The sequence below is a fragment of the Pelobates fuscus genome, chromosome 5, assembly GCF_036172605.1.
Source record: "Pelobates fuscus isolate aPelFus1 chromosome 5, aPelFus1.pri, whole genome shotgun sequence".
NCBI lineage: Eukaryota > Metazoa > Chordata > Amphibia > Anura > Pelobatidae > Pelobates > Pelobates fuscus.
The window spans coordinates 167941197-167967408 of NC_086321.1; the positions used below are offsets into that span (position 1 = coordinate 167941197).

Sequence of the window (26212 nt, forward strand, 5' to 3'; positions counted from 1 at the left end):
TGCAGGAAACGTCCCACTGTGGAACCCATTCTGAATACAGGACATGCTGCAAAATCTGTATTACAACACACACAAATAATTCTAAAATATTTCTCTATACTTACATGGATATTTAGTTCAACATTTTTCCACTGGCAAAATCTAGTAAACCTATCGCTGTAGAGAAAAAAACAAAAACAAATGAAACATTCAGATGGAAGCTTTAAACATTTAACCCTTTGAATCTCCACACAGATGTGTTTTCGGTAGAAATGTTACTACACGATAACACAGACACAGCTTAATACAGGAATGACAAAAGTCTGCATTTCCTCATTTCTAAATACTTCAACAACTCATGCCAGTATGCAGCTGTGCTCGCGGCTAGTGGCTAGTGAATTATGGGTTAGCTTGATCACAACCTACCAGATGCTTATTGTTACCATCGTATTCTCCTAACATGTGATACACTGCATAGAGCATTCATTCGAAAATTTTAAAATATGTTTTGGACAAAAACAAACGAAAACACATAACTGCAAAATTTTAATTCTGTGGCATTATGATCCGCCACCATGGCTGTAGAACAGTAAATTGAGTGAACTATTGCAATTTATGTTAGGGCTTGTACAGTGCATCTCAACGCCTACTGGATTAAAATTTAGACCGGACTCATAAGAGTTCCTCAAGGTTTTTTTTTTGTTTATTAAACTCACTCTTGCAGAGTGTAACAAACTCACTCCTGCAAAAAACATACTTGCAATAATAATGAGAGGTAACAACGCAATATAGAAGTCTGAACATATATATAAAAAAGTCTGAACCTACTCTCGAACTACTAAAGAACAGTACGTTTTACAGGATAATTTGCAGATAAACCCATTATGTCCTACCACTGATATATTAGGGGTTAAAAAAAATCTAGAACACTAGTGGTGCAATCTCATGGAAACCAGTAAGACCAACAGGCACCTTCCATTAGTGACTCGTTTTCTTTTACATATCTACACCACATTTTAGAACACAACACTTTGAAAATAATCTCTAATGTGTCAAACAGCTGGCTAGCACAGGTACCGAGTAGATTCTAAATTCTTAATCTGGGACACATCTAGGGAGCACTAACAACTCAAAGCAAACTGTACCTGCATAGGATATGCTGACATTGTACATAATCCATGTCAAGAGTTTTGTTCACAGACCAGTGGTGGACTATTAGCTGTGGCTACTAACCAGAAACATCCCTTGAAAGTAATATCATAACCTATTCTAATCAATATGTTTGCCTGCAATCTGACTAGTAAAATAAACAAACAAATTCATTTCTTTTAGGAACAGCTGGTTGAGTTTTGTAACTCGCCAATTATGTGCTATGTGAGCAACGCAAGACTTAAATTACATAAATTATAGCTGGTATTTATCACTTCTTTCTATCCAGCAGAATGCTATGTGGTCAAGGAGGCAGGAATGGTTCATTTTAATGTTGATTTATGTTTAACACAGCTCAACAGATTTATACAGAACACCACTACTAATCTAAAATATTTAATTCAATCAATGAATACAATACGATGTGAAGATCTTGTACCGGTCTATAAACTTCTCAAATATCCACAAATGGTCTCATATTCAGTTCAGTTATTTTCAAACAGGATGATTTAAATCATGTTTACCTTTCTATAAATTTTTGAAATATCTTCCCGCGTAGACTGTCACATATTTCTTCTATGTAGGGCTGAAAAAAGAAAAACATCCCCACAATTTAGTACCAACACAAACTTTATATATGGCAAACAAGTACTCGCCATAACCCATCAACTGTTGTTTGGACTCCATATCCTACATTTCTCTGCCCCCCATCTGGGGACTGCAGTTCAACAACAACTGGAGGATCAAGGAAGACTCATGCATTAAAGGAACACTCCAAACACCTTAATTACTTTAGTTTGCTAAGGTACTTTATGTGTGGAAAGTGCATCCTCTTTCTTTCATTTTTACAAGAAGTGCAGATTTTAATAGATCGTATTAATTAACCCTTTAAGACCGGAGGGCGTACTATTACGCCCTATTTTAAGCGGCTCTAAACGTAATAGTACGCCCTCTGTTTTTTTTAAACTTACCCAGTCGCCGGCGATCCTACACCGGCGATCGCGGTTGGGGGGACTCCCAGGGAGTTAGCCGGGTTAGCTGGCTCAGGCATTGAAAGCAGGGGGACTAACTGTAATAACAGTTAGTCCCCCTGCTGGCTGAATTCAAATAAAATATAATTAAAATAAGTGTAAAAAAAATAAAATAATATACTTAGATCATATATATATATATGATCTAAGTATATATATCTATACACATATACATAAACACACATACACTGTCTAGGTGTATTTTACTATTAATATATATATATATATATATATATATATGTAATTATATATATATTAATATCAAATTACACAGACAGATACTGATTAAATATATATATATATATATATCATTATTGTTATATATATATATTTACATATAATATAAAAAAAGTAAATACGTTAAAAAATAAAATAAAAAAAATAATTAAAAATAAATAAAAAAATATTTAGATGTGTGTTATTTCGTTCTAACTGTATTGTGATAGAACGAAATATATATATCTATATATATATATATATATAAATAAAAAGATTTTAAAAAAATTATATATATATATATATATATATATATACACACACACACACACACACACACACACACATATATATATATATATATATACACACACACGTAAAAAAAATTTTTTACTGTACCTTGCACTCAGGCTACCAATTCGTCCAAAACCGGGTGCATTACCAGGGCCAAGATATCCATAGATTCAAATAGTATGGCTGCACTCACGGATATTTCTTTAAAAATTAACTTTTATTCTTGTTCCATTAAAACAGATCGACGTTTCAGTCCAACTTGTGGACTTTTATCAGGATCCTGATGAAAGACCACAAGTTGGACTGAAACGTCGATCTGTTTTAATGGAACCAGAATAAAAGTTAATTTTTAAAGAAATATCCGTGAGTGCAGCCATACTATTTGAATCTATATATATACATATATATATATACACACGTACGTATATATATATATATATATATATATATATATATATATACACATATATTAATTCTACATATATATTTATGTAATATTTTTACATAATTAGGTATCCTAATTAATTACAATTAGCGGGACCTGCCTGACAACCCATGCCGAAAGTAAAGGGAATTTAATTTGCTAGCACTATATTTAACCTTAAAACCTGTACATGGGGGGGGGGTACTGTTTTACTGGGGAGACTTCGCTGAACACAAATATTAGTGTTTCAAAACCGTAAAATGTATTACAACGATGATATTGCCAGTAAAAGTGAAGTTTTTTGCATTTTTCACGCACAAACCGCATTTAAACGGACGATATTATTGCTGTGATACTTTTTACTGTTTTGAAACACAAATATTTGTGTTCAGCAAAGTCTCCCAAGTACAACGGGGTACGGGTCATGTACAGGTTTTATGGTGTTTTCAAAAGTTACAGCATCAAATATAAGGCTTGTGTTTCATTTTTTTCACATTAAAATTCACAAGATTGGTTACGTTGCCTTTGGGGCCCTATGGTAGCCTAAGAATGAAAATTACCCCTGTGATGGCATACCATTTGCAATAGTAGACAACCCAAGGTATTGCAAACGGGGTATGTCCAGTCTTTTTTAGTAGCCACTTAGTCAAACACACTGGCCAAAATTGGCGTTTTTTGCATTTTTAACACACAAATACTAACGCTAACTTTGGCCAGTGTTTGTGACCAAATGGCTACTAAAAAAGACTGGACATACCCCATTTGCAATACCTTGGGTTGTCTACTATTGCAAATGGTATGCCATTATGGGTGTAAATTTAATTCCTGGGCTACTATACAGTCCCAAAGGCAATGTAACCAATGTGGCGAATTTCAATTTCAAATGTAACGTGCTATATTTGACCCTGTAACTTCCCCAAACACCATAAAACCTGTACATAGGGGGTACTGTTTTACACGTGAGACTTTGCTGAATACAAATGTGTATTTTATTGCAGTAAAAGCAAACAGTATTATGACATTGACAGTTAAAATGTCACGTAGAACTAAAAAAATAACAACATTTCTTATTTTCTCCCATTGTTTTCATATTAAATTATGTTTCATAGCTAAATATTTGATATTAAATGAAAGCCCTGTTTCCCCTGAATAAAATGATATATAATAAGGGGTGCATTTAATATGAAAGAGGTGAATTACGGTTGGGCAGACACATAGCGCAAATGCCAGGTTTTGTTTACGTTTTGTTCTGTTCACAACTTGTACATAGGGGCGGCATCATTTGCTTCCTCCAACCACATTCCAGCTAAAATAATCAAAACTATTGCGCCGACGATGAATTTAAGGCAGGGCCTGTAGTTGTGGGAGCGGCTTGAATCTCCTTTAAAATCCTCTTCCACTTTACCGCTGTTGGTCTAGCGAGTCACCCCTCCCACCCCTCCCTTTATTCACATGACCCTCTAAGGTGGGCCCTCTTTATTACAGGCCTCCTGCATTGTCTGTTCCGGCACACCACAACCGACTGGTGTTATTTAACTAAGTTTGTTGGTTACGAATTACATTTTATGTTACCCTACCATGGCAATATTTCCCCGACAACAAAAATGTTATATATAATTGATGAACTATTCTAGCCAATCTCAGTCTGGAGCTGTGATGTTTTATAAAATTACAAAAATGTAAACATTAAAATAAGTAATGCATAACATATGGAACTGTCCCTCAAAAACATAATGCGTGTACACACACACACACATATTTTTGTGTATTCCTCATTCTCGGGTCCTCTAAATATATATATATATACACACAAACACAAACACACACAGAAAGATTCATATTCTGGTAAGTTTTAACCTTATTAAAATGAATAATGCAATAAAGTAGTTCTCGTGGGTTTTCCCAGGGGGCTTGCAAAACCTTTAAAGGTACATATGGCGTGTGATGCACCCAATGGAGGCATATGCTATAAAGTGACAATATAGTCATTATTAGATATGAGTCATTTGTGAAACTTTTGTTTGTAACCTGAATGTAGCCCTTTTCCCTAGAGAAATCATGCAAACTTGTTTCAATAGACTCAGAATTCATTTACTGAACAGCAAATGGTTAATAAAACTAATTGCTCAATGTAAGCCAACACAGGATCATTTTAGCTTTTTAGGTCCTGCATGTGTAATTTGGATTATAAACTCATATGTAAAGTCTGCATGTAGGTTGCCTATATATTTTGTAAGTCTTTAAACAGAGTGCTCATGGATTCACCTGGTTATCCAAGATGGCACTGCTTACCTATTGTGCAATTGATATGATGATTTGCTTCACTATTACACGCAGTAAGAACGTTTATAATTATATGCAGTTTGCTGAACTGCACATATAGACTTGATGAACTATTAAATCAATGCATCTCCAGGGGGAGCATTCAGCGTCTCCTTGCAGAACTGTGAGATGCTGAACGTAGGTGATGCACACTGTGCAGTACTGGACTAGGAAGCATCTCTAGTGGCCATCTGAGTTACTGCCACTAGAGGTTACTGCCACTAGAGGTTTTACTGGCAGCAATGTAGACACTTTTTTTCTATAAGAAAGGTAGCGTTTACATTGAAAAGCCTGCAGGAACATGCTTTAGTGGTTCTGGAGACTATAGTGTCCCTTTAACTAAAAACCTCTCTCCCAATCAAGTGCACACATTGAAAGTGAAGAATGTCTTATGCATTCTTTCAGCTGGAAATGACAGTTTTATAAACACATTCTTGTATGAACACAACTAAAATCAGATATTCACAAAATATAATAGAAAAATCTCCCCATATATATACGTTGGATGTAGACAGGAGGATCAGTGTAGTCTTCTTTATCCCAGCATATTAACTTTAAGGGAAAGAAGATAAAAGAACATAGTGTACCACTTTAAAATATAGTAAACACTTTATTGTCTGCACTTACAACATGCAAGAAGGTTAAAAGCCCATCAGGTATTGTTGTGAACTTCTTGGTAGATCTCCCAGTCGGAAATGCAGGAAACCAAATTGAAGAATACACGAACAAAATACATTGAAACTCAAATAAAGTCAAAAGTCCGTAAATAAAGTGTTCTGTGCCGCCCTACGCGTTTCGTCCTACGACTTCGTCAGGGGCATCCGGCTGGTATGATACTCTGTGTTCTCCCGGTCTTTTAAATATCCCGCCAAAGGGGAAGTCCTTTCTATCGGCCAATGAAAATCAGTTCCGCACTCATGTGAGCGCCTATCGATAGGCGCTCACATGAGTGCGGAACTGATTTTCATTGGCCGATAGAAAGGACTTCCCCTTTGGCGGGATATTTAAAAGACCGGGAGAACACAGAGAGTATCATACCAGCCGGATGCCCCTGACGAAGTCGTAGGACGAAACGCGTAGGGCGGCAAAGAACACTTTATTTACGGACTTTTGACTTTATTTGAGTTTCAATTTATTTTGTTCGTGTATTCTTCAATTTGGTTTCCTGCATTTCCGACTGGGAGATCTACCAAGAAGTTCACAACAATACCTGATGGGCTTTTAACCTTCTTGCATGTTGTAAGTGCAGACAATAAAGTGTTTACTATATTTTAAAGTGGTACACTATGTTCTTTTATCTTCTTTCCCTTAAAGTTAATATGCTGGGATAAAGAAGACTACACTGATCCTCCTGTCTACATCCAACGTATATATATGGGGAGATTTTTCTATTATATTTTGTGCTTATCCTGAAGATACAGAGGAATCTTCATACTCCCACATATTTTTGGGTATTTATTTTTATTCATTTGTATATATATACCCACTCAAGTTTTATCCACTGGTTTTTGTGTAAAAGGTGTATATTTTGTCTTTAAAATCAGATATTGCCTCACTATTCATATGTTATGTAAATATACATTACAAACTTAAAACGCTACAAACTGTGAAACATAACTATGGATTTAAAGTAAAAAAAAAAATAAAAATAAAAATTAACATTACAAAAAACACAACAATTATATTAAACCACAAAAACAAGGATCTGTCATCTCCTAGGAAACATAATGTATACAACTGTTTCTTAATGTAAATGACAGATTTTTAGAAAAAAATTATAAAAATAAGCAAGAGGGAATTTCAGAACCAATTTACACAGGAGTCACCTTTGCTTCAACACCCATATGTTGTCAAAACTAATTTGTGAGTTGGTACAGTTCTCATTAAGAACTCCAAAAAATGTTTTCCCTTGCGCGCACTAGATTTAAGTGATATGCCTTTGCCAACCAATTTACAGCTCAAATGACTACACACAGATCAAAAGAGTAAGGCATTCTCAATACTGGTGTTTATCATAGAGTCAACTTCCCCCCTCACCCTCCCCAATATAAAAACAAGTGAGCTGGGGAAATAATTATAATCCAAGTCGCAACGATGTAAGTAATTCCTCTGTGTACGGGGAAAACAAAACACTAATTACAGTGGGACCTCGGTTAACATAATTTTCGGTTTACAAATGAAAATTCACAATACAATGCAAGTTTCCCCAGGATGCATTGCACCTGAGAGGTTTATAGCACCGCCCCCTGCATGCTGGAGCCTGTGGGTAGCACGTGGCATCGAGTGTGGAGGTGTTGGAGCGGCTTTTGCATTGAGTTTTGGAGCCATTCTGAAAATTGTTTGCAGTTGTTTTAGGACTTTTTGGTGCATTTCTCAAGCTGTGGAAAGGTAGGGAGCTGAGCTTTGTCGTTTGCATGCCTTTTATTGTGTTTTCTGCATTGTGGGTTGGTTTTCATGCCAGCTCATTTTGACTTTTTTCTGACCTCCTGAACGGATTAATTGGTTTTCAATGCATTCCTATGGGAAACCGCGTTTCGGTTTACAAATTTTTCGCAATAAGAAACGTCCCGAAGAACGCAAATAAATTAATTAAATTAATTAATTAAATTAATAAATTTGTAAACAGAGTTCCCACTGTATATTTAAAATGACATTACAAGAGAAAAGCTTATATATATATATATATATATATATATACACACACACACACACACACACACGCACACACATACACGCACATACATATATATATATATAAACTATTTAGCATGATTTACAAATGACTTGGATGAATATTTGAGATTTTATATTTGCGTACCTGTGCACATGTTTTCTAGCAGACCATATTTGCAAAATCAAATGTACAAACAAGGAGACAAAATGGGGCAAGCTACTATTTGCCAATTGTTTATTCTTTATGCTTTGCTTAATTAGCCATTATGGGGAAGTGTTTAGCTCTTGCCTTGATCCTTAATTTACTTGGCATGAAACTGTGAACAAAATGTTGTATAGAAGGATAAAGTGGGAATTCTTTGCAGGGGTTCCGAGACTGTACTGTAATATTGTGCAATGAGTAGTTAGGTTTACAGTGTTCGCATAAAGAGAAATGGTAAATACATGCCAAACTCTCAGCTTGCGAATAAGGAATGCCACGCAGCAACTCGGAGGTCACACAGAATGCAAACTGTAGACTGACACTTATTACTGTAAGATTTTGTTAAACTGGCCTGAAAACAAACAAGCTAAACAATCCAGTTCATTCATTGGTAGGAATCATTTATACTTTACATATCCTGTGTTCCTAGAAAGTATCTTCGGAATATATTTTGGTGCAGGAATCACATAATTTGAAATTAGTCATTTTTAAACTATAAAAATGCTGCAGCCACTTGCAAAATAGTGACTAGGAGAATAATAAAAATACAAAAATATCCCAAGAATAAAATCCCACTGTTTATGGATATATTAATTCTACTTCAAGAAACACTATAGTCACTATAGTCACAATAACAACTTTATCTTAATGAAGCAGTTATGGTATTTCGATAATTCTCTGCCATTTAGTAATTAAATCAATTTGTTTATGCAGCCCTAGTCATACCTCCCTGCATGTGACTTACACAGCCTTCCCAAACATGTCCTGTAAAGGGAGATTTAATGTTTTCACTTTTATTGCAAATTCTGTTTCATTTAGAATGTTTTTATCTCTTGCACTGTTAACAGCTTGCTAGACCTTGCAAATGCCTCCTGTGTGTGATTAGAGTTCAATTTACAGAGCAGGAGATACAACTTCTAAAATACGTTAACATCTGATTGAAAATGAAATCATTTTTTTTCCATGCAGACTGTGTGAGTCACAGCCAAGGGAGGTGTGGCTAGTGCTTTATGGACAGAAACAAAAGTGATTTAACTCCTAAAAGGCATAGACTTTGCAGTGCAGTGAGACTTAGAGGCATGATCTATACACAAAACAGTTCCATTAAGCTAAAGTAGTTTAAGTGACTTTAATACATTAGAAACATGCTCAAGTGTCAGATGACCACCTATAAGCTTTCAAAGCCAAGAATATGATCTCAAGATTCATTCATGTGGTTTAACAGATTGCTAATCTTTTTGTAATTAAGATTATTGAAAGCAACATAAAAGCAAGGCATCAGAAACAAATCTCCCAGCGGAGAAGAACGGTAACTAGTAATTCAAGAACTAGGCAGGATCCATGAAATACAGTGCCATGCTGAGCTTAAACATTATAGAAAAGAGAAAGGGTAGGGTAAGAGGACGTGTTGAGAAAGGCAGAAGAGTATCTATGCAAGACTCTCATTCGGATCATTTTAACCAAAGCCTGATATTTTCAATAGGATATTGATTCAATTCTGGATTGCTGCCGTGCCCAGCAATATATAAGCACGTTGTAAGACATTCCCCAATTCGGTTTAAAAATGAGTTGCTCACAAAAGATGGACCCATGGTGTGCCTTGAATACTTTGGGACATTCCTATATACAGATGTACATGGTTTTAACTATAGGGATAAAGAGATTGAAACAAACACTCCATTTATTAAATCCATGGCATGAATGTTTAATTACTAGAGCTGTACATGTATTCATTGTTTTTGCCATCCAATGATGCTTTGATTAATGCATTCATGTTAGAGAGTTTGTACAACATAACCCTATTGGTACCAGAAAGGTGTTTTACAGTATATGAGACAATGAGATACTATGCTACGTTATAGATTTATTACATGTTTCTGTCGGTTATATTGTATAATCAATAACAAAACACTGGAGTTAATCCCATTTGTAAGGGATAGAGTAAATATAATATATATAACAGTAATAGGATTCTTTTTTTAAACTAATTTGCATATGCCCACCCTGAATCATTTGTGGTTGTAACATCACTGCTGATTTGGGATTTCTGTGGGAAAAGCAAGTCTTATGGCATGACTGGTGTGCAGATTTTTGTTTAACATTGTATTAACTATCCACAGACTTCAGGTGGAAGGGGTTTTCAATCCAAATTTTTACCCCCACTATAACCTTTTTGGCTTTAGCTTCCCAAGCACTACCACGCCTCAATAGCAAGCCGGTAACCAACCTCATGCTGATGATTTGCATTAACAATGAAACAGCTGTTCATGAGTGGTTCATTGGCTTTACATATTTCCCTAAGTTGTGTTTCAAAGCTGTTGTATACAGCAAACACAGACTCCAAGGAACCCATGTTTAAAATGGAATGAGGCAAAAATGTGATGTTAAACAAATTTACATATGCCCACCTAGAATCCCTTGCGGTAGGAACATCACTGCAGATTTGTGATTTCTGTGGGAAAAGCAAGTCTTATGGCTTGAATATATATATTATATAAGGAAAGATATAATAGGTCGATGGGAGACAGAGGCTTGAAGGTTCTGGCACAAAAACCTATGCATGAATAGCTAGTTATAATTTACTTTGTAGTAATCTCACCAACCAAGCAGAAAGTATATATGAGGAATCAAGTGTGACCATAAATTATAGAAGGAAAGGAGATGTTTGGTTTGCAATGACATTGGATATTTTTTTTTAGCCCAAAACAGCTTATAGAGAATATTTCAATTCTTGTTATATGGACATTTCCTGCTCCACAGCAGTTTTATGAAAAATATGACATATTGATTGTCTTTTGTCTCCACATGCCTCAAGGAATCTAAATAGAAAGGCAAGATACATGATCTGAGCATTTTCTTTCTCATCTACAATGGCCTACATCTTTCTAGATTGTATTATTTCTTTTTTGGAGTTATTGATCTTAACTGACATTGAAGAAATGCATTAATACCCTGGCACCAGACAATCAATTCTACCACATATAGCGCGTGTGATGGCTAAATTGGTAAACGCAGTAGCTGTTCAAACGTCAAGCTTGTAGTTTTGATTCATGACAGGTCGACAAAGCTATTCATCTTACCTATGTTGATAAAATGAGTAACATTAAGTTAGGCTACAGCCTACAGCAACATCTATAAGTTCCTAATCTAGTTCTTATACGATACAAGGACTCACATTTTCTTATGGTCTCCGTATCAGATGTTATTTATTTTTAATGCAAAAAAAAAAAAAAAAGACAAATATAACCTGTGAAAAAAGGAAGTGCTGCCTATTAAAAATTAAAGAAACATGAGAAATTATTGAATGATGTGCATAGTCATTGTAAAGTAATTTATTTATTTTTAACTTTTTTCTTGTGTTGGCTTATTTCTGTACTTCAAGAGAGATGTTCCTGTCTAAGGTACCTCCCCCAACTCCAATATTTTATTCATCCATAGAACAGTGAAATTAAACATTAAATATTAAATTTCAAGCACAACATGGGCATCTAACTGAAGTTCAGTATTGTCCAAAATTAAATATGCTATTTATTGATTTTCTATGTGAAAACTTTACTTTTTTCTGTACATTTTAATACAGCTTTTATTTGCCAAGTAGAAGGATACAAAAACAAACATAATGATGTACAGTAAACCTGACCTATGCAAATATTTGGGCACTCTGTCAGTCAGCCTTTGGTAAATATCACAGTCACAGTCTTTAAATGCTGCTAGTAGCTACCTAACAGTCTTTACTAATGATTTTCTCCACTCGATCTTATAGGATAGAACTATTTTCAGAAATATAACTATTTATGTAGATTTGTGATCCACCCAGGATTTATTAATGATATTAAAGTGAGGGTAATTTTAAAACATTAATGTTGGGTGTTTTTTTTTTATTTATACTATGCAATTTTCTCAGGTGAAAGGAAACGGACTTACCTGAAACAGAGCAGGGGGCACTTGTTTCTTTGCAAGATGGGCTTGCACATGATCTACAGCTTGCTTGGAAAATGGCTTTGAGAGGAAAGGGGGGAGAAAAAAAAAGCAAAAGATTAACAAGCTTTTCTTTTTAAAGTATAAATACACACATGTATATTTTATATATAAAAGACAGTTGAATATATTGCTGACAGACTATCTTAAAGGGGTCAGTAACACAAACATGTTTTCCTGACCCTATAGGGTTAAAACCACTATCTAGATCCCTGGGCCCCTCATGCCTCCATAAATATAGTAAACATCTTACTGTATTCAAGCCAGAAGCTGTAACTCTGCATGCTGTTTACCTCAGAAAAACAGTCTGCTGACATCTACAGAAGTGGTGGCCTGATCCAATCACAATGCTTCCCCATAGGATTGGGTGAGACTGACTAAGAGGCAGATCCGGGGCAGAGCCAGCATTAATTCAAACACAGCCCTGGCCAATCAGCATCTCCGCATAGAGATGAATTGAATCAATGAATCTCTGTGAGGAAAGTTCAGTGTCTGCATGCAGAGGGAGGAGACACTGAATGTTTGGATGCATTTTAGGCAGCCATGACCCAGGAAGGATCTCCAACAGCCATCTGAGGAGTGGCCAGTGAAGTTATCACTAGGCTGTAATGTAAACACTGCATTTTCTCTCAAAAGAGTGTGTTTACACCAAAAAGCCTGAAGGTAATGATTCTACTCACCAGAACAAATTCCATAAGCTGTAGTTGTTCTGGTGACTATAGTGTCCCTTTAATATCTATATATTAAGAAGTCAATTCAATGCCATGCCACCAGGGTGCCGATGCTGTCGCCTGCTTCTTGGTTAAACCATATAAGGTATTTGACTAAACTTGGGGATCCCAAGACACCAGTAGCCTGGTCCCTATGGACCCAATTGCTTATGTGGAACATCTGCTTCAACATTAGCAATATAGTCATTTATCCATATTTCAAGGCCAACAGGTCAGCTGACCAGATCAGCCAATGAATGGTATTATAATATGGCTAAATTTATATTGCCAGTGGAATATATGGAACTTCCACATCAGCAATTGTGGAAAGCGAGGGTCAGTCACAAAAGCCTCAGGAAACCTCTGTTCAAAAAAAGGTTTGACCTAGAACAGGAGGACCACATAAACAGGCCATTGGCACCATGACCAGTACATCTTACAGGTCCTTTAAAATGACACATTTCAGCAGTGCACTAGTCACACGTTTTGCCGCATTTGCTTGTATGTTTTGCATAGCCCTTGCAATAAATTATATATTTACCAGTCTGGCTACTAAATTTAGCCACACAACTATTAACATACTGAGTTTGTGCAGATAGATTTGTAATCAATGTGAGAAAAGGAATAAGTGATTAAAATAGATTTCTGCATACTGCGTCTGCTCACCTATAAATTCCCCAGCCAAATATCTAGAGAACATTATTAGCAAAGCAAAAAAATGTTGTTACATCACAAAAAAAAAAAAAAAGAAAACAATTTTAAAATCTATCTACTGTTTAAGAAGGGCTGTCAAATATCACTTATTTAAGAATGGAGAGAAACTCAGTTTTTAGAGTAATAAAATTTTGTTCATCCATACCCATACTTATTGAAATTATCAGCTCACGTGTGCTTTCATGACTAATATGACATTTCTCAGAAATCATATTATTCAAAAAATAATTGTGAATTAAAATAGTTTTGTGCCAATACATAACTTCACTTGTCAAATCCCATTTAGCAAATTTGAATTTATTGTTGAAAATGTCCCAAATAAGACCCTGGTAAGCAGCCATGTAATTCCAGAGGTCTGAGGATATCTCAGTGGCCACACAATAGTACTATAAATGAAAAATGTTTTTTAAAAAAAAAAACAACAAAAAAACAAAAACACAATTTTATAACTTTAAAAAAAAAAATCTTAATCTAAGAATTTCATTTTTTTTTAAAAGAACACAAGAAATGCAAGGATTGATATAACAGTTAATTATAGTGTAAAAGGGCATTTTCTGTACTGGTTGTAGTGCTGTCTAGAGATGCACACAGCCACACTTCCACATCAAAAATTAATCTGACCAACTTTGGACAGCAACGACAGGCTGAGAGCATTGGGGGTCACAATATGGCAGAAACAAAATAATTCTTTATAGTTAATAAATGAGAACGGATCATTGGGTAATGTTTTCATGAAAAATAAAAGAGACGTATTATCTATAATCAGGTATCCCATAAATTATATAGAAGTGCAGTGAAATAAGAAAAGCATTACACTGCAAAAAAAAAAAAAAAACCCACAAAAAAAGTAATATTCTAAATCTAAACAATATAAAATGAATGCAGATTAGAAGACCAAGTCTGAGGTGTCCTACCATTTGAAGTAAATTAGACCCTTTAGCTAAAAATTCTGGTTTGGATTTATAAAAATGTGAATCAAACTTTGCTGATCTGATAGGAAAGCACAGTAGGATACTGTTATTACAAAGACATTGTAAAGCTTGTATCGATGTGATTAAATCCCAAGGGCAGACAGCAAAATAAAGAGCTGATTCTATCTGACCACTTATTATACGAAGCAATTTGTTAGTGACAACACAATTTTGTAATACATTCCCCTGAGCAAGCATGCTCACAGTTTATAGCTCACAGAGGGCAAGAGGGACCATCTCAAACAGCAGTGACTCTCTCTGGATTTGCAATTTGTTTTTGGTCTATTGGCTAGCATAAAATTGTTATAGATAGCCACTCAATTTACTGGCGTTACAAAGATTCAGTTTTCATTTTCTGATGCGTTATATATTCTGTAAAGAACAAACTACGAAAGTCAGAAAAGATGAATGATTTTATGGACTGGCACACAGAACGTATGAGAATTCTTTGAACAAAATATGTTCAAGGACAAAATAATGCTCTTAGGGGTAGAAATTTAGAATGGATTTATCAAACTATTTCAATCTGGAAAATGGTGCAAAGTTCTAAAATTGGAGCAGTCACTATCAAAACAAATGCTAATGAAGTCTTCACTCCAGGTTCATGCACTATTAATTGGCCATTAGAATCTATCTTCATTCTTGTCATGTGTAGCCCTGAGAAGCAGAAGCTACACACTAAATCACACAATATTACATGTCCTTGATGTCTCACAGTAGCCATGAAATTAATCATTTAATATTTTGTGTAGAGCTTCAGTGACTGCACCTACCTGCGGATTAAAAAAAAAAAAGAAAAGAAAAGGAATTCACTCAGTCTTTCAGTGAGACTAGGGCTCCTACATGCTTCATCTATTTCCCAATACTACTTTACACTTTTTGGGAGATTTATGAAAAAAAAAAAAACATGTCCTAAAAATTAAAGCAATCACCATGGAAACTAATGTGGTACATTCTATTAGTGATGATCCCACAGTTCAAACTTTTCACCACATTTCTGATCACAACACAACCACCCCCCCCCCCCCCCCCAAAAAAAAAACCACACAAATGTGTCTGGATGTGTCATAACGATAGACAAATCATTGCTACACAGTTTAAGGGTGCCTATAAGAGAGAAAGAAAAGTTTAGCTTGCTTTGCTAGTGAACCATGTAGTACTGTTTCAGCAACCTCTGAATCCAGATCTCAAAAAATCTAGGAGACTTTTTTTAATAGAGTATTGTCTATTGTCTCATCTTTTTGTGGTTACAAACCAGTCCTCAAGGCACCCCTACCAGTCAAGGATTTAAGGATTAGGCAGTTGTGGCCAAGGCATTTTTTTTTTTTCTAAAAAACCCTTAGACACAACTGGATAATCACAAAATCGTAGACTGGTAAGGTGCCATGAGGACTTATTTGGGAACCACTGATCTAAGGATTTCAGCCAATGAACTGGTTAGGCACTATAGGGTTTAGTTCAGGATAGGTCAAGGAATTTCCATGCAGAAGCCTCCAATGCTTCATAGAGGAAAATACCAGTGTCCCATGGACACCAGTAAGCAAACCACTTACAATGGTGGAGAAACAGGACAATCCTGTCACAATAAGCACTGCTGTTATGGTGCCTGGAGGGTTTCTTTTAAGATTCCAAAAAATAAACACAAAAAGAAAAACTGAATTTTATTTTCATTTTAAAGAATGTTTCGTATAATTCAGTGATAGATCAAATAAATTGCAATGTAGGCACATATCTGACTCACAAGGTTAAATAACTAATTAAACCGTTCGTATTTATGATCTCTGGTTCACAGACATTACAACATTTGCAGTAAGTCATTTAGATGCTCAGCATATGCTGGCTTGCAAACATTCCCAGGTTTTAGAATGACAAGCATATGTGTGTCAGGTGCATCAAGTGTTCAGAAATGAGGGGAATGACTGTTGACATAGATACAAATCCTGAGAGCTAAAAGAATGAATTTGACCTAGCATAGCACTTCAACCGATGTTTTTAGAATTTTCCTGCTGAATAATATAAAATGATAATTAAATCACCATTAGATGCCAAATTCAAAAGGCGTTTACTGGTACATGGATAACTCACTGACTCCCGTTTAAAAAGGTGTGGAGACCAAAGGTATGCTTTAAGCAAATTCTGAATGAATGGTGTAAGGATAAAAGGGAATACTTACATGAGAACAAGATAGTAGCTCTTTCATGATATAGGTGTCATAAATCTGTCGACTTCTACAAAGACGGTCTTCTTCAGAATCCAGCTTCTCGTACTCTTTTATCTGAAATACAAGTGAGGTACATGAGGGATATTTTATGGCAGCCAGATTTCTTCACCATTTCATAATTATTTATTAAAGAAAGACAAAACTGTATTACTAACACTATAGTTCCCCTTCCCCTCCCACACGGCAGTAAATAAAGGATTAATAACCCTTAATTCCACTTACCCGATTCCAGAGACAATGTCACTTGCCACTGAGTCAGGCTTCTCCTCCGTCTGTGTCATGGCACTTCAGGAACCTAATGCACATGTGCAGCAAGCGCCATGTGCACATTAGGCCTTCCCCATAGGAAAGCATTGAATCAATACTTCCCTATGGGAATTTTCTAGACTCTGGACATCGTCATGCAGCGTATGAGGACGCTCTGCAATGTTTTGCATAGTCAATCTCTGTGAAACTGCAGGAAGTGCCTCTAGTGGCTGTCTGGTAGAAAACTGCAATGTTTTACATTTCAGGGTTAAGGGGGCTTTAATGAGTTGAAGTGGTCTGGATGCCTATAGTGTCCCTTTAATACATATTTACAGACCATGCAGTTCTGTTTACAAGGTAAAGTACACAAAAATATTCACTAAATAACAGAGCTATCAGATGGCCATTAGTAGGCAAGATCTTTGCTAAATACACATCAGCCTTGTCCTTCTCTAACAAGTAAAAATTTTTACAAACCCACCAGAGAAGGATTAAGATACCTAGGTTGTCTTATGGTTAATTAGGCTCTGAACCCCAGTGTGCTCTGCGATGACAGAGATTGTCTGCATGCAGATACTGAACTTTCCTCATAGAGATTCATTGATTCAATTCATCTCTATGAGGAGATGCTGATTGGCCAGGGCTGTGTTTGAATTGTGCTGGCTCTGCCCCGATCTGCCTCTTTGTCAGCTTGCTATTCTGAGGCAAACAGCATGCAGAGCTACAGCTTCAGGCTTGAATACAAGTAAGATTTTGCTATATTTAGGGAGGCATGAGGGGCCCAGGGGGGCTAGATGGTGGTTTTAACACTATACGGTCAGGAATACATGTTTGTATTCCTGACCCTACAGTGTTCCTTTAAAGAAGACATCCCAGGGTATTTTAAAAGGCTTATTTTGAACCTTAGCGTGGGATCATTTTTAGCGTGGGAAATAAGCATTTTTTCTGCCTTTTTGACGTACAAAGTGAGTTTTTGCACAGTATATTTTGCACACCTTATGTGGGCTATGGTTGTATAATACTTCATATATGCTGGTCAGCTATCTCGTCTGAGTACAGCAATACCCCCGTTTGTACCTTTTCCAGGTATATGTGGACATTGAAGGGGCACATTTGAGACAAATTCAATTTTTTTCAAACTTTTAAGTTTTATGCTGTGTCCATGTTCCATTTCGGAGTAGCTTAGCTAGTGGGTTTTCAAACTTCCCCACAAACTCATACCATTTTTAAAAAAGAATATACCCTGGGCATATTTTGAACCTTAGCGCAAGATATTTTTTTCGCTAGTTTGTTCCAGGTGTAGGTGTAGGCATTTTGAATGTATTTTTTTTTTTTACTCAAACTTTTTTTACTTTTTAAAACTTGTTTTTTACTTATTAAATTTTTTTTTTTTTACAGTTAACCCCTAACTAGCAGGAAGCACTTACAGTAAATTCCCCAGTTTTGTCATAACTCCCACCCACCCCAGCTAACAAAAAATATAATATGTAATAATATTTAAATTAATGAAATAAATTTAACCAGAGTGTTAAAAAAAATACAGATCACAGTATAATACTGGCAGGGAAGGGGTTAATGCTTATTAGGACTGGGTAAAGTGACTGGGTGAAATTTTACTTTTTGAAACTTTTTAAAGCTTTTTTAAAACTTGTAATGTTAACCCTTAGCTAGCCTAACACCAAAGTCCCCAATTCCCCACTTCCACCCACCCAAGCTAGTCAAATATATATTTAAAAAATATTTAAATTAATAAAATAAATGTAACCTCTGAGGGTAAAAAATAAATAAAAAAAAAATAAAAAAAAATCAGATCACAGTAAAATGTAGTCCCTGCCAACTGATCAATGAATACAGTGATCGATTGGCAGGGAAGGGGTTATTTTGTATTTAAAATAGTTAAAGGGGGGGTGGGATTTTAAATGAACTATTTTTTTCACACAGGGAGAAGATCACTGCTGATCCGTGTCCCTGCACTTCACACTGAACACGAAAGCACAGGGAGGCGGATCAGAAGTCCCTGCAGCACATGCGCTCGCTCTATCACAGCTGCAGGGACTGTGCGATCGGGTGCTCCCGGTCTGCCTCGAATACCGAGGCAGATCGGAGGAGCGTTAACCCCCACGATCACCAGGGGTTAACTTTAGTAAATGACAGTAGGCATGCGTCCTTAACAGTAGGTCTGCCCTGATGGAACATTTTCATCAAGCGTCGTTAAGGGGTTAAACCACAAGTTAGAACCACAGCTGAAGGATAATTATTCCAGTTTAGACTTTGGCCTTAAATGTGAAATTCACTTTGAATTCGCTAAGACGGCTATGATTACATTTCAGCTACTTTGGCATTACATTTGAAGTTCGTTTCAAATTCAAATTACATTTCTCACTTAAGCATACATATGCTATTTCATTAACAGCAAAAGTAAAAGAAAAGAAAGTAAAGCTAACTTAAAGCTGAACTATTCATTTGAGAATATGCATTGTTTTACATTAGACAATATGTTCCACACTACAACTCTTACATTCTGTTTGTATCCTTGAGACATCTAAAAGCTTTCCACATCTAGCTGCTTTACTGATATAACCATGTGTGATGGCCTTGCTGAAACACAGTAATAAAATATTCCTTTATATTACAGAAGCAACTTCTCCTTTTGCTCTGCATAACAAGGATATAAAGGTTTAACCCCTAGATGGAATGTGTCAGCACCTAGGAATATCTTATTCTCCCACAACAATGTCCAACTCCGAGATATTGCATACCTCCTAAGCAGAGGAGTAACTAGACTAGAAACCTGTCTACAGGTGTAGACTAGAAACCTCTCTACACCCCCCCAGACACGTTACACCCCCCCCCCCCACACACACACACACGTAGACAAACAGATACACATGCAGACACACACAAACAGTGACACACACACACACAGGCACACATACATACAAACACACACAGACAGACAGACACACAAAGAAACATTCATACAGACACACATACAAAAACACACACATATACGAAATGTTTTAGTCACCCTCCTGTTTCCTACCTTTTAGGTGCAGGAGGGTGACTTCCCTGTGGTGGCTCAGCCTGATGAGAGTCAGAGTTTCCACTTTGACTCCCTCCTCTTTCTCCCGCACGGCTCCCGGTGTAAGCTAGGAGGACTGACCGGGACAGTCACTTCCTCCCAGCTGTGATGTCATCTCAGGAGGCCCTGGAAATTAATTTCCATTGGGTGGCCATAAGAGTATATAGGCCACCCGATGGACCCCTTAAAGCGCAGCCCCAGCTGTTCTATCGCGTGGGCCGGGGCCACAACACATGGCGGTGGGCACCGCAGTTGCAGGGTGGCTGGGCCCCCTGGAGTGGTGGAGCCAGTTGCAGCTGTGACCCCTGCGACTGCAGTAGTTCCACCACGGCTCCTAAGTATCCGTATTTAGGTGGGACAGTATCTATTTTAGGTCTAACTCCCTCTGTCTATTTTCGATCCTAATTTCTCTCATTTCTATGTACTACATATTGTCTGTTTTTATGAGAGTATAGCAGCTACAGTACTGTATAAACAAAAATGTATGCATTTAGAAATCAGCCTGTGAAAATAAAATACATTGTTCTTTTGGCAAATTACATTTTAATGGCATAAAGCGTTATTATAAAGTCACCTAAAATTTATCAGAATTGCCTCAACCGTTTGTTTCAAACCCCACGCACACCCCTAAAATTAACATGTCCCTCTTTGTCCATTTGAAATGTTGAAAGGTATGATTATTGGGGGCTTTAACATTGGTGCTGTTCCTGGGGAAGAAAAGTTTAAGGAACACTACAGTGTTAGGAATGCAAAAATGTAGCTATACTATATGCCAACACTATAGTGCTGGAGTAAATATTTAGGTAACCAGCCGTCCTCAGAGTGCAGTTAGAAGGTGTTAAAAGTTTTATGCAATGCTGTGACCGGTCCTGCCTCCATGACTAAAATCATCTATTTTCACAATCTCCGTCAATCCAATGCTTTTCCGTAGGAAAGCATTAGGAGGCTACTGCGCATGTACATCAAAAAGCCATGCAGTGCCAATCGGCATCTCCTCAGAATTATTGAATCAATGCATCTCGAAAAAGATGTTCCGCTCCTCCATGCAGAGCATGGTTGCGCTGAACGTGGGAAGCACCTCTAGTGGCCGTCTGGGTGACTGCACATAGAGGCAGTGCACATGCTACTAGACCCCAATTTAAACAATGCCCTCTAATAAGGCAGTGTTTACAGTGCTTAGCATGCAGGGACAAGCTATAGACACCAGAACCACTACATTAAGCTGTAGTGGTTCTGGTAACTATGGTGTCCACTTAATTCAAACATTGTTCTTGCGAAGAAGGATTATGTTGAACGCACAGGCAGACTGAAGAAAGTCAAGGCATTGTCACAATTCAGAACTCAAACAAAAAGTAGATCTATGATCTGTGAATTAAATTCTCCGATATCCTGCCATATATAATATAAGATTTAAAACCTACACAGATGTGTTGGCCGTGTTATTTTAACAGAAATATAGTCAGTCATACTCCAACAAAAAAAAAATTAGAGCACAAAAAGTATGAGCAAAAAGCTACTTGAATGTGGGAGCACATCATACACTGTGGGTCTGTTTCATATACTTAATTTCTACATTGAGCGTCATGGATGACCTCCCCACATCAGAGATGCCCATGTTTTTTTTTGTTTTTGTAGTAGATCTGGATAGATATCAGAGAACTGAAAGTATTGGAGGTAGAAAGACTTGAGAGGATAATAGAAGAAACCAAGGCAGTGAAGATCAGGAATCAGAAGGCAGAGGGAATGAAGTTATAGGGCAAATGTGTAAAGGGAGCAAAAACCAGTTTTATGAGAACTTCAAATAGTGACATGTGCCAATTGCCTGTCCTTTCAATATTACTATATAAAATATTCAGACACTGACAAGTTTTGTAATTAAAAAGTTTACCAAAATAAATTCAAATTACAGTTAAATAATATGGGCTTAACGTGCAGTCTCTCTGCTTTCATTTTAGGGTATTGGAGAAAAGGTTTAGGATTTACAGCTCTTTAATATTTAGTCCCCTCTTTTTCAAGGACAAATAACTGGGCAATTGACTCAAGAGCTGTTCCGTGGACAAGTGTGGGCTTTTCCTTTATTATTTATTCATCAATTAAACAGGTAAAAGGTGTGGAGGTGATTCCAGTTGGGGTATTCCCATGTGGAAGCTATTGCGTCAATGGAGTGCTCAATGAAAGTGAAACAGGCCATCCTAAGGCTACAAAAATAATACATCAGAGAGATAGTCGGATCATTAGGAGTGGTCCGGTGTATTGGATTTAATGTGTATGGATACTTCCAATCGGCTGCCCTGCTATCAGACAGCCACTAGAGGGACTTAAGGGTTCTTAAAACACGAAAAGTGTTTTAAACGACGCTGGACGTCCTCACACTATGCAGGAGGACCTCCAGCATTGCCGGAATCCCCATAGGAAAGCATTGAATGATGCCTTCCTACAGGGAGGTCTAATGCGCGCGCGGCCATTGCTGCGCATTAGGTCTCCCCACCGGCTGACGGTGGGGGAGGAGCATGGGCGGAGCCTGACCCAGTGCCGAGGGATATCGGCACTAGATTCAGTTTAGTCACTGAAGGGGTTTTAACCCCTTCAGCAACATGGGATGGGGGTGGGAGGAAGAGGTTATGCAGAATTCTGCAGTGCCAGGAAAACGGGTTTGTTTTCCTGGCACTGGAGAGTCCCTTTAATTGGACAGCACTTCACTAAAACATACCGCAAAAGCAACCCAGGAGCTTTTTAAGGCAAAGAAGTGGAATATTCTGCAATGGCAGAGTCCATAATTTGATCTCAACCCAATCAAGAATGCATTTCACTTGCTGAAGACAAAACTTGAGGCAGAAAGACCCACGAACAAACAACTCAATGCAGTCCCTCAAGCCGAAATCACTCAAGCAACCTCTGCGGCCCACAAGCATGGCCGGGGTGGGGGAGAAGGCCGCTCTCCCGCCGCGGCAAAGAGAGGAGCTTTCCAGCAGGGATACCCGCCCCCCCCCCCATGGACCGGCGGGGGTCCCCACCGGCAAGCAACAAGTTCACACCTACACTTTCACTCCGCGTGAAGATTCAGGCTCAACGCTAGACGGGCCTAGCACACAGACCACAACACAAATGGCGCTCACATATGCAGACCCCGGCGAAAACATGATTGAGCGCTCTTGCCGACGCATAGACGAGGCCTTCCATCGCTTCTAGGAGAGACTGGAGCAGCGCATGGCACTACAGTCGCCAGGGTATGTGCGGGAGGTGAGGGAGGCCACGGAGAAAGGACCGAGCGAGCCCCGCTCGGACATATTCCGACCTGGAGCACACACCACCCAGGCTCCCTGCCTACCTGGGCCGAAGGCCAAATGTGGTATACCCCCACAGCATCGCCCACGACGCCGGAGGACCACCCGCCGCTGGCGTCGTCTAACCATCGGGGCCCTCCGCAGCGCCCATAAAGGGAAAGACCCGGCTGCACTGCATACACGAGTCTGTGGCACACAGATGCAGACCTTCCTAAAGGCCTGGGGCTGGAGTGGGGTCCGCTAGGGCCCACGCAACACCGCCACCATCAGCAGAGCCGCAGGGGCCGCTGGGCACCTCTCCGACCGGAGCACACAGCTGCAACATTCCACAAGCCTGAGCGGACTACAGGATGACCAAGCGCTTGCATCACAGCTGCCAACTACGGGAATCGGATGATACTGAGACTACTCCTGTACCCTGGGGTCAGCTCAGGAGGAGACAGCGGACACACACCCGCACCCCATAGGACATGAATAAATCACCCTATATACACTTCAGACATCCACAATGCCTGCATGCTTCTCCCTTTCTCTTAGACTTAGCACCCTTACAACAATGTCCTTCCAATCACAGAATGCTGTGCTACACACACGGGTCATGTCACCTGATGGCCTTCCACATGCCACTCTCATGTTAATAAGCCTGTCTGCCTGACACCATCTTGAGATACACAATCTTTATTATACTCTTGTATTATAAGCATGTAACATTAACCACTCAATAACGCCTGACTACTCACTTGCCTACCTAATCTCTTTCACTAACACTCACATGTCTGCCATTTCCTATGAATGATCCATCAGTCATGTTTTCACTCAGACCTGTATGTTAAAGCTTTTACCATATTGCGGTAGTATTCAGCAACTCAATCCTAACTCACTTGCATGCCAAACTACAGTTTTGTTTATACTTTATACTTTTGTTTATACTTAAAAAAATGTGCACGTACTAATGCTACGAATAAGTCTGTATTCATATCTATATGAACGCTGTTGTGGCGTATGGAAACATCATGTACCTACCTGCACAATAAAAATATAAAATGTAAAAAATATATAATAAAAAAAAAAAATTATCAGATTAGAATTAAAAAAAGTTTTAAAGACATGTCTGTCCAACCGTAATTCACCTCTTTCATATTAAATACATCCCCCCCCCCCCCCCCCTTATTATATATATTTTTATTCAGGGGAAACAGGGCTTTAACATCAAGTATTTAGCTATAAAACATAATCTAATATGAAAAAAATAAGAAATGTTGTTATTTTTTTATTTCTACTTGACATTTTAACTGTCAATGTCATAATACGGTTTGCTTTTACTGCAATAAAATACACATATTTGTATTCAGCAAAGTCTCACGTGTAAAACAGTACCGCCTATGTACAGGTTTTATGGTGTTTTGGGAAGTTACAGGGTCAAATATAGCACGTTACATTTTAAATTTAAAATCGCCAGATTGGTTACGTTGCCTTTGAGACTGTATAGTAGCCCAGGAATTAAATTTACACCCATAATGGCATACTATTTGCAATAGTAGATGTGGCGAAACCGACCTCGCCACGTGTCCTTGGAGGGGGCTGCTTGCCCGCCTCTTGCCTTTTGACTATGGCCCTGTTCTTTTTCCCTGCAGAAAGGCTGGTTTGTGCCTTTCTGCGGACTGTTAAAAGCCATGCTACCCCAGATAGCTATGCCATGGAGCCCAGCCGTATACTGAAAAAGACTGTATGAAAGACTTTGGCTCCATGGCGATTGAACTGTATGTATGTGATCTGAGCGCTATCCGGTAATAATGTGCGCTCTGATCTAAGCTATCTGGGGATAGGTAGAATGTCTGTATTTTATGTAATAAATGTAACCTTGTGTATTTTACTGTCTTTTTACTGCCATGTGCTTAATGGAGTTTTGCCTCTGTCCTTGGAGATAATTGGATTACTTCTCAATTATCTCCAGGATAGAAGACTCTGTGGAACTGGTTTTGGGTAGAAAAGCCATGCTTCATTTGGTCACAAAGGACTTTGATCTATCTTTTGAACCAATGGACCAATTTGGATGATTTTGACATATGTTTGTATTTGGAGTATGCTGATTCGGAATGTGAATGTGATGCATACTTTCAAAATTATGAATATTGTGTAAAAAACGGTATTCCTCTGCCTGTGATAATGAGATTACCCATTGTGTTCAGTGATCATATCACAGGCAGAGGGGAGGATTTTGTGTGGGAGTGTATGTGTGTATTGTACGGATTGATGGTTGTTCTGTAAAACCCTGTGGGCTGTACTATGTTTGTGGATTGGGAATAAAAGAGACTGTATGTGCCAGTACAGCCAGATTCTGCTTAACCCTCAAACCAAAGTGTCGTCTCGTTATTGGGGGAATTGGATTGTATGCTGACTGCCAGGAGTGTAACCCTTGCGTATGGTTTTCCTGTTCGGCTGTTTCCAGGATTGGTAGAGTTTGCAGTTCAGGAGATTGGTGCTTACAGTTGCTGCCTGTGCATCTGGAAAGGGGAATATCGCCTAACCGTTTTTTTACCTTTGGTGAGCAAAACAGTCAGTTACAGTAGACAACCCAAGGTATTGCAAATGGGGTATGTCCAGTCTTTTTTTTTGGGGGGGGGGTTAAACAGGATGAATGGTTAATCGTAAGATTATAAAATTACAGGCTTGTGCACAATAGTGGACAGGTGAGACATTCTACTCTAGACTTGCT

At 37.9% G+C, this 26212-nt stretch overlaps 1 protein-coding gene across 1 annotated transcript in view; it reads right to left on the reverse strand.

Annotated features, from left to right (window-relative positions):
• Nucleotides 1–26212, reverse strand: part of GRK3 (G protein-coupled receptor kinase 3) — a 268042-nt gene that overhangs the window by 82068 nt on the left and 159762 nt on the right. The window contains exons 4-7 of the mRNA XM_063454643.1: nucleotides 16837–16938; nucleotides 12215–12289; nucleotides 1653–1714; nucleotides 105–156 (exon numbers count right to left, since the gene is read on the reverse strand). Coding sequence (XP_063310713.1) covers nucleotides 105–156; nucleotides 1653–1714; nucleotides 12215–12289; nucleotides 16837–16938 — 291 coding nt within the window. The remainder of the gene's footprint in view (nucleotides 1–104; nucleotides 157–1652; nucleotides 1715–12214; nucleotides 12290–16836; nucleotides 16939–26212) is intronic.